This window comes from Dicentrarchus labrax, unplaced genomic scaffold, assembly GCF_905237075.1.
Source record: "Dicentrarchus labrax unplaced genomic scaffold, dlabrax2021, whole genome shotgun sequence".
Taxonomy (NCBI): Eukaryota; Metazoa; Chordata; class Actinopteri; family Moronidae; genus Dicentrarchus; species Dicentrarchus labrax.
Window position 1 is genome coordinate 7843186 of NW_026136721.1, and position 10397 is coordinate 7853582.

The 10397-nt window shown below is 41.2% G+C and overlaps 1 protein-coding gene across 1 annotated transcript; it reads left to right on the top strand.

Annotated features, from left to right (window-relative positions):
- Positions 1-1074: 1074 nt before the first annotated feature.
- Positions 1075-9828, top strand: LOC127355328 (scavenger receptor cysteine-rich type 1 protein M130-like). Its single transcript, XM_051386105.1, has 9 exons — positions 1075-1275; positions 2164-2496; positions 4382-4672; positions 4874-5173; positions 5552-5875; positions 6754-7071; positions 7317-7613; positions 8188-8514; positions 8674-9828. Exons 1-9 carry the CDS (start codon positions 1152-1154, stop codon positions 9024-9026), a joined length of 2667 nt encoding a protein of 888 aa, XP_051242065.1. The 5' UTR covers positions 1075-1151; the 3' UTR covers positions 9027-9828.
- The last annotated feature ends 569 nt before the right edge of the window (positions 9829-10397 follow it).

Below are 10397 nucleotides of genomic sequence, written 5' to 3' on the forward strand. Positions count from 1 at the left end.
ATGTTTTAAACTTCTTTCAAGTTGCATAAAAACTGCTGTGCTGTAAAAACTTCAAATGGACATTAATACAATTTTGATTTGGATTATTTTGTTTTGATATGTTCATAAATAGATGAAACATAAACATTCTGAGTGAGTATTAAAAGATGGTACAGTATGTCTACACAATAAAAGTTCGTTTTTTTCTTTTAATTTGGCATACTCACAGATTGTTGTTGGCAGCACTAGATAAGAGATCATCCATAAGAAGTTTTCTTGATAATGCGATGTGCTATCGGACCAGAGTTTAGTTCAGTGTGAACATTGATTCTCAATGATGCTCTCTCTGTGTACATCCATGAGATAACACACTCAACCATATTTCTTAGAATTTTTGTTTGCACTTTTATCTGTAATGATCAAAATCTCGAGGATGAAATTTGGACTTCAGTCTGAGGGGAAACCGGTGTCAAATGTCCCCTCTGTTATATAGTAACTACACAGTTTACATACAGAAACCGATGACCACCCTGCCAGCAGATGTAACAAACTGTATTACATCCTGCTAAATTTAGTGTATGAGTGTAGTGTAAGAAATATAATCCAGATCAAGGTGTCGACCTTTTATTGTTTTTGTTTTTTTGTTATAAAAAAGAAAAGGTTGACATCGCATTACATATACTGATAGAGTATATGAATGTATGCGGTGTATTGGTTATACGTTGTAGATTACAGATGATAAAATGCCTTAATCTGAGATGTGGGAATATACAAGTTAATTTCTCTCTATAATAGTGTTCCTACTCACTACAAATGTTAAAATTACAGACTGGAACCAGCTGGACACATGATAACAAGGCAGTAAGTCTGGATACATGAAGGTGTGAGCAAATTATTATTTTGACTAATGTTTATTAAACCTTTAGGATTGCAGGCACCTGCAGAGCCGTGAGAAGTTGAGACTTAAATGCTGGAGAAAAAGTCATTATGACCTTTGGTGATGTTGGTGAGGCAATAAGATATAGGCTGCAGGAACAACTGCAGACTAGTGCAAACTAGACTCTAGTTAGTTACTCGAGCAAACAAACCGGTGCAAGAGAGTGAAGAGTGCAGCCCTGCTGTATTCACTGAGCGAGTAGGTTCAGTTTACGTGGACTCAGAGAGCAGTTAAAATGCTCTCAATCCAGCGTAGTTTATTTTTCAGGTGGACTTTAGTAGTAGTTTGGCATTTTGTTCTGCTGATGACTGAGACCTCCGGTCTAAAACCAGAAGACAAACATCTAAACCCGTCCACTGGTGAGTACCTTGGACTGGTGAGGCTCTTTGTAGCTTAGCAACAGGGTCAAAAATGCATAAATGCATGTAAATTCATGAATTAGCCTACACTGTATGTTGTAGATTTAAAAAATGAGTTGAAGCATTTACCTGACCAAGATCTACACATAGTTTCTTATAGTGCAGATTGACTCGATATAAAGTGTTTATGTAGGACTGAATAGGGCTGCACTGTTAATCAAAATATTATATTCAATATGGCCAAGTTCAGTATGTAAATCGCAAAACTGCAAATTGTTGATGAAGGTAAAATGTGTGACAAAATAGCATCATAATGAAGTACTGTAGTGCTGCAGAGATTAGCTTGCCTACAAATTGTTAATCATACTGATATCGCAAAATGTGTCAAAATAATTCCAATGTGATGTTTTTGCCTTATTGTGCAGCCCTACGACTGAATCCCTGTATCGTTGCATGAGACCAAAAACAAAGTTACGCAGGTTGTCTTTTAGCATGCAATGTTAATCTGTAGTTTTAAACTCTAAAAACCCCTCTGCAAAAACAATGTCTATTGATTGCCCAACGGTGGATCAGTCAATAGAAACATGTTGACACACACAGGAAGTTTTCAAAGACCGGTGCAGCCATGATGAACACCCATGAGACACTGTGGTGAATTTAAAGTGTCAGCAGAGATTGTGGAAATTGCATTGCTCACAATTAATAGCTAAACTCTAGATATATTTATATGTTGAATGTACTTAGAAATATAAATTTTATTGGCATAATTTGAATAAAATGCAGCAGCTTGTAATGAGAAGATCTCAGGTTCATATTTCTGAGTAAAGACTCTTGAATTTGGTGCATTGGAAGTAAATGAGAGCTTCACTGTCCTCCTTACTTGTTCAGTGCCCCATGATGCCCGGCTGGCCGAAGGAAACAGCCTCTGCTCCGGAAGGCTGGAGATGAAACATCAGGGAGAGTGGAGGGCTCTGAACACCAAAGAAAGAGAGGCCGCGGTGAAGTTCATGTATGCACGAGTGGCATGCAGACAGATGGGTTGTGGCTCTGTAGTTTCTATAGCACACAGGCCCAACAGCAGCGGCCCCAAACCAGCATGGGAGGTTAATTTCACCTGCAGAGGCACTGAGCAGACCCTGAAAGAGTGCAGCAGTGCTACAACAAAGAGAAGAGTGCAGAGGAAAGATTTTTCTGGCTACAGTCTGGAGGTCATCTGCTCAGGTAATTCAAGAAAAAACATGTAGTATTTGCAAATAACCGTTTTAGAGCTATGGTATATTTTCCCAAACCCATCACAGTCCCGTTTTATCTGTACTAATCTGCCCCGCCCCTTAAAAATCTGATTTTCATTTAAGGTTAATTTGATCAGAAATCCCACAGACATTGTATGTATGACCTTACAGGGGTCAAGAAGTGTCTGTATACACTGTTGGTCTGTGTGAGGCTTCACAAAGAATCTAGTCCTTGAGTTAGTTTAGCACTAACTTTAGTCTCTGTGCCCTGATAGCTCCCCTGGGAAGAGGTGCTAACAGCACGGCTGTGTGACAGTGACAAAACCCATCGTTTGCATAATAAAAGTTTTCATTTTAGTTGTCTTGGCAACACATCTTGTAGGTTGCACAATATTAAGCTATATATTTATATATTTATGTATTTGCTGTATCTCCCACCAGAATTTTTGCCCTTAAAATTTTCATCTGCCGGAGAACTTTCCCCTGATACTGTCCAAAGGCTGTCTATGCCGGCTAACCTAAACCTTGGTTGAACCGCAGTTTCTACCTTTCTACAGTACACAAACCAAACACTGGCTCTAGATCGGGCCTTTCAGGTTTTTTACTTGTGTTTTGGAAAGAATTAAAAAAAACGCACTAGTATCTCTCTGCTACTGCCGCCTGTCGTCAGCAAATGGAGAAATCTAAAGTTTGACAGGCCACCCCAGAGTGTGGGGGGTCAAAACTGCACCACACCACACACCAACAGGGGGCAGCACAGGCCAAGATTCACTGTAGATTTCTGTAGGGCTGCAACGATTCCTCGAGTACCTCGAGTACCTCGTACAAAAAATTATCGAGGAATACAATTAATTAATTAAATTTAAAACTCACGTTTCGCACTGCACGCTGTCTCACTGCACGCTGTCTCACTGTACGCTCTAACTACTGTAAACACAACACAGAGACAATGGCGACGAGCCAGCGAAATTCAAAGGTAGCGATATCAAACTGGAAGTACCGACACTACTTCTCGCTTACTGAAGTTAAAGACAAGAATGTTTATGTAACATGCACTGTGCCCAGGAAAAAAGACTTTCTCCACGTCCGCCTCAAACAACTCAAATCTTATGAAGCACCTCACAGCAACACATGCTAACACGCCACTTGTTGCTGCTGCTAACCCAACCTCAAGCCCAGATGCAGCTAGCCTGAGCTCCAGTGAAGGAGACGGAGCCACTCCGTTAAAAGGGTCAGTAACAGGTGGCGACTAGGGCCGAGCTGAACACACTGACTGCAAGATATGTTGTTGACAACATGCTACCTGTCCATTATTTCTATGCATATGGCCGGCTGCAATCTGTTGAGTTCAAATAAATAGCAAATGTTCTGAAATACTGTATATAGTGTTTTTATTCTTCATTCAGTTATTATAAACATATTTTACGTTATAGAAGATGTTATAGAATGTAATAGCGTTATAGAACATAAAAAATAACGTCAGTTACTTTGCTGAGTAACTAATTACTTTTACAATGTGGTAACTGGAAGAGACAGAAGATGTCGAAGGTGTGGGATCATTTTAAATTAAAAATTAAGGACAACATCGTGGTGTGTGTACATTTGGACATTTTTATTTTATTTTTGATACTTATAATAAATAAATGTACATTTTTCTTAATAGGAAACAAATTGTTTTATTATTAAGTGATCTGTCTTGTTTTCTATTGTATATTTAAAATTGGGCTTTGATTAAGCAAAAGTATGTTTTATCCGATTACTGGATTAATCGATGGAATATCCGATAGAATACTTGATTACCAAAATATTCGATAGCTGCAGCCCTAGATTTCTGTTTAAAGATGCAGCTCAATTCTCTCTGTGCCTGTTTTCAGAGTCCGTGAGGCTTCTTGGAGAATCGGATACTTGCATGGGGAGTGTGGAGGTGAAGTTAGATAATGGTTGGGCCTCAGTGTGTGAGGATGGCTTTGATTCTGAGGCTCAAAAGGTGGTCTGCAGGGAGCTCGGCTGTGGGCCTCCAGGGTCTTTTAGGGGGACATTTAGAAAAGGAGAAGGAACGGTTTTATCCAAACAGCTCCAGTGTCGAGGCAACGAGTCTCGTCTCGTGGACTGTGCCAGTTCGATCCACAGCAACTGCACACCAGTGTCTGGAATTTTATGCTCTTGTAAGTATATAAATATGATCTTTTTTAATGGGAAAACCTTAAAGCTGCTGTGGGTAACCTTTATTAAAAAAGTGAGAAAGATTGATGTTTTTATAGTTAATCATTGGATCACTGTTGTGCTTTTCCAGCCTGCAACAGGTTCAATAAAGGTTTGAAAGCTCTCATTAGAAGTTGTGCAACGACTGTCTTCTCTCTGTCCAGATCTTCATGAGTTGAGACTGGTGGAAGGAGAAAATCACTGTAAAGGCACACTGGTGGGAAAGGAGGACGGAGAGTGGAGGCCCATTTCTGATCCGTGGGCTGTCACGGAACTGAAACACTTTGTTGACGTTTGTCAGAAGGTGGGCTGTGCAGATGCCATCTCATATTCACAGATTTATCTTCCACAAAGTCAACCTGTGTGGTCACTGTCAACCAGCTGTCGTAGTTACTCTGGTTCCTCTTTCTGCGAAGCATGGAGCGAGGAATTTTCGACCGTAGCCATTAATATGACTTGTTCAGGTAATAGTCAATGTATTTGTCCATTCTTTTTGTCCATTCTGTTGTTAGTGATGACTTCCATAGTAAGGATTACAAAGCTCAAAGCAATACAAGGCAAACAGACATTACCTGGATATGACTCCAGTTCTTGCTATACTTTTTATTCTTTTCATGACACTTCCTTTTTTAGTTAGAGTATACAGTATACAGTCTATTAATGATCAAATTTACATTTGTTGTTGTGAAAAATTTACTTAATTAACTTAAATTATTAAGTTGAGCTTTTGTAAAATGTAATAATGTTTAGAATAGAAATAGAAAAATGAAAGGATGACCAATGAGGCTGCTCTCAAAGTTTCCAAAAAAGTCGAAGCACTCTCTCTTTTTCTCTTCCCACAGAGTCTGTGAGGCTGGCGAAGCTACACTCAATCCACAGATGCTCAGGCAAGGTCGAGGTGAAGTCTGGTCAATCATGGGTTCCAGTGTGTGATTCTTTCTTCAGCCCACAGACTGCCATAGTCACCTGTAGAGATCTCCAGTGTGGGTTTCCTTTGACTTACCATCGGTTGGACAACAGCGGCCATTTCCAAAATGCAGAACTCGCCTGGAATCCGGTCTTTATGTGTGAAGGCAAAGAGGAGCATCTCATGGATTGTCCCTCCACTAACATCAATACCACAGAACAACTACGACAATGTGGAAACACTCACCTGACCTGCACAGGTACTAGTCAAGGCTCTTTTCGCTTAACGGTTTTAGCTGTTAGAGGATTGAGGTGTTTAGTTACCAATTTGCCAAATACAACATTTTGATCATTTAAATGTTTATGCTTTAGATAATATCAAATGTGGGTAGTAATGTCCTTGCAACCCTCAGTGTCTGAGAACAGTCAGACACTTCTGAGAAAAACCTTCTGTTTCTTCATAAATTCATTATTTAAAAGACCAGTGTGAAGGATTTAGTGTCATCTAGTGGTGTAGTTTCCGATTGCAACTCCCTCGCTTCTCCCTTCCCTTTCAAGTGTGAAGGAGAAACTACGGTGGCCTCAAAATGCACAAAAATCTTGAATCACCCTCTCTAGAGCCAGTGTTTGGTTTGTCTGTTCTGGGCCACTGTAGGGACACAGCAGACTCAGTAGAAGAGGACCCGCTCCCTCTGTAGATAAAATCGTCTCATTCTAAGGTAACAAAAGAACAACTATTCTTACTATCAGGTCATTATACGCTAATTAAAATGAGTTTTTCCACTATTCCCAATCCAGAAGAGAAATCTCTCTCTCTCTCTCTCAGAGCCTGTAGTGTGTGCGGGGCGAGCTCTCTCTGCCTCTCTCTCACAAACATCTAGTGAAAGTAACATTACATCACATACAGGTGGAGAGAAACACAGATTCTAGAGTCCACACAGAGTTAACTAAATCATACAAACAGCAGTTAATGATTAAAGGTAATCACCAGCTGATTCTTTAGCTATAAATATGGGTGTGATTGGTCAGAGCATGCAATGGAAAATCTTTTTTTTGTATGGATCCAATATTCATGCATAGTGGCTAATTTGCAGATATTCTGAGCGGTCCTTCAACACTTTGTTTTCTTTCTTTGCAGAACGTCCACCCCAACCTTACATCACCGTGCATGTCCAGGAGGAAGAGGTTGTGTTAGATGATTTCCCACAGGTTCCTGAGAGCCATCGCTTTGCCATCTCTTGCAGCTTGTCTTCACCTTACAACATACTCTCCATCCGCCTAACCCATCTTACTAAGCCCCTGACTGAGCAAATCCAGTCAGCTGTCGATGGGAGAGCCATCTTCATGTTTCCTGCTGCAGAGGACGCCCACAAAGGGATCTATCAGTGCGACTACAACTATGATTTCAGTTCAGACATTTTCTCAAGGCCAAAGATTTTCACTCTCACTATAAAAGGTAACCCTGAGTTCATCAGTGCAGTAAGTTATGGCTTTTAACATCCTGTCTGCAGCTGTCCTGAATGTTGGTAATAAATCATTTACTAGCTACATGTAGTTTAATTTGTTAGACTTCACCTCACTGGACTTGTGAGATTTATCTTTATACATGATCAACAGCAGGCCAGCAGTCACATTCTGTACCTTTGAGTCCTCATTGGTGTTGATGGATTGTACACAGCGTGACTGGTGATTTAATTGCAGAGAACAATTATGCGAGGTTGGTGAACTGGAACAGCAGCTGTGCAGGTAGACTGGAGGTGGAGCATCAGAAGGAGTGGAGACCAGTGAGCCACCAGCACTCCTGGGGTCTGAAGGAGGCCGCTGTGCTGTGCAGACAGCTCAAGTGCGGCTCCGCTGTCTCAACCCGTAAAGAAGACAAGTCGACTGAACTTACGTGGCGCTTTTACTCAGATTGTAACGGCTCTGAACATGCGCTGATGGACTGCGGGGCGGTGAAGCAGTGGCTTTCCTCTTCCACTGTTGAAGTGGTCTGCTCAGGTAAAAATAGTGCAGGCGTTACTTTAACATGTAGCTGATTATATTTAGGCTCTAGACAACCTGCTCCCCTATGGAATTATGGTACTGGTGTCTGTTCACATTGACAGCTACCCTAACTTCAGATTACATTTAGTTGAATTTATATGTACCGTGTTGAGATTCAGCTACTATATACTGCTGCTATGTAGAATAGCTAAAAGGTGACTCATACTGCACATTCTTTAAAATCATTTGTACTATTAAAAGGCTTTCTGTAGTGGACTGACTTTATATATACAAATATATATGGGTGGGTACAAGCGGGGCTCACTTTCAGCCCAATGCAGGGTGCAATTACACCTTTATCTGTCATCATTGCGGGGCTGCCCTAGACTGTATCTTTATAAAATTATTTAAAGAGACCCAACAATTCCTACCATGAGCAAGCACTTGGCGACAGGGGCAAGGAAAAACTTCCTGTTAAGAGTAGAAACCTTGAGCAGACCCAGGCTCTTGGTGGGCAGAGAGGTAGAAGCTTGTGCACTCTTACATTCGTAAAGCTCCATCTCCGGTTTCTGTCTGTCTTTGTCTGAAGGCACCCTGCTTCGGCCAGAAATCACCGTTTTCTCGAGTAGTGTGCTCTATGACGACCAGCAGCAGGGTGTTCAGCTCTTCAAGGGCCACAGCTTCATCGTCAACTGCTCTGTGGAGCCACAATACCCCGGAGGTCACTTCAGCCTCATCTTCACAGGCCTCAACCAAACCCACAGCCGCACCCATCCAGCTGTCAATCACTCTGCCTTCTTCACCTATGCTGCTGCAGACCAGGCCCACCAAGGGAACTACAGCTGTGTTTATCACAACTTTGTTTTCAATGGTAACTTTTCTTCTGAGAGCCAGAGCCTCTCGCTCAGGGTCGATGGTAAGATAATGGAATTTTGTACAATTTGAAATGTAAATTGCACGGATACTGTACATACCATATATGATCAAATACAGCAGTATAATAATAGATAATTGTTAAATATGACTTCCTACTTGTTTAAACTTACCTGGGCTTTTCCTGCTAATCTCTGACTAGTCGAATTTCTAAATGTGATGCTGGACGATGGCGTGCTCAGAGAGGATGACAGCGAGACCTGTGCCGGCAAACTGTTGGTGAGGCCGAAGGAAGCGTGGAGACTGCTGAGTGCAGAGTCCACAGTCTGGGACCTGAAGCACGCTTCTATTGTGTGTAGACAACTGGGCTGTGGTTCCGCCATTTCAACCAGTGAGATAGATCTTCCTGTAAAGGAAACCGTGGCGCGTTTTTTCTCTGACTGTGATGGATCTGAGTCTGCACTGCTGGACTGTGGCGCTGTAAAGGAGTGGTTCTCCTCCTCTGCTGTTGAGGTGGTCTGCACAGGCGAGACATTAACAAGTCCTAGGTCTTAGTGAACAAGGCGGACAAACAGTTATTCATACCAGTGTCCTCTGGAAACCTAATGCCTGTTAAATTACTGCTTTACTACATCCCAAAATCTGAATTATTATGGGTGCAGTTGGAAATCTGGGTATTATCATTAATTCTGACCTTAATGTCCAGAACCACATCACCAACACAACAAAAACGGCCTTTTATCATCTCAAAATATATCCAACAGTAAGAGGCTTATAGTCTCAGACACAGAAAAACTAAATTGTACTTTTTTTTACTTTATAAAGTCCTACATGGCCTTGCTCCAGAGTACATCTCTGCTCATCCAGTATGAACCTCACAGAGCTCTAACTGACAGAGGTTAACTGGTTTGGACCTTCTAGTTGTCCATCTGAAGAGGCGTTTGGTTTTTATTGTCCTACCTCCTGGAATACTTTCCTAGAGAGGTGCTTTAACATTGACACTGTTTGAAAGCAGAATGAAATCATTCCTCTTTCTACTTTCACCTTCACTGCAAATATTAAAGAACTCTTTGTGCTGCGTCTCTTCAAGGCCATCAGGGGGCAGCAGCAGGCAAGAACTGAGGACATGAAGGTGGAAGTAAAACCTTGAATGGTCTTCATCCTGGAGACATACTCACTTACAACCTCCATTATAATAGTGTTGTATTAGAATCAAATGTATTGATTAACTGCAGATGCTGGAATAAAACAGTGGATAAGAGGTGATAACTAGTAAGGTAATTGGACAGCTGTACTGTCTTCATTGTTTTTATTGGTCTCACTGCATTTGTGTTCCTCAAATAAACAAACAACCTCAGTGGAGTGCTCATATTCTTGATCTTCTGTGGTGGTAGTTATAGAAAACATATCAGCCCCATTTCTTCAGTAACGTACCCTTTGCAACAAATAGAGCACTCAGCATTAACAGCTGCCACGCTTTAATATCTGCCTGATGGAGATTTTCCTTTTAATTGTAGGCTAGTGAATTCAACCCCTGTACATCACCTCAACTTCCTTACTCAGTGCCTCTATGGCCCCTCATTCTCAGGTCCCATATTGTCGGGAATCTTAAATATTTAATCTATTATTTATTGATCTCTACTGATGATGCCAGTGGGAAGTTATTTTATCAGTATTTACACATCAAAGTCTGTTTGCAGGTCTTGCATTGTGGGGAAAACATTGTTAAAGGCCCCAGAGGGAACTGTGAAATCTGATAAAGTGATGTCATTTGAGTGTAAATGAACAAAAGTCTGCGTGGAGTTCTGAGTGAGTTCAGATCTTCTGAAGCCCGTTGGATGCTAAAGGATACATTAGATGCTACTAGCATAACAAACCCAAATGCATAGAATGAAAAGGACAACATCTCATTGACGTCCATTGAGT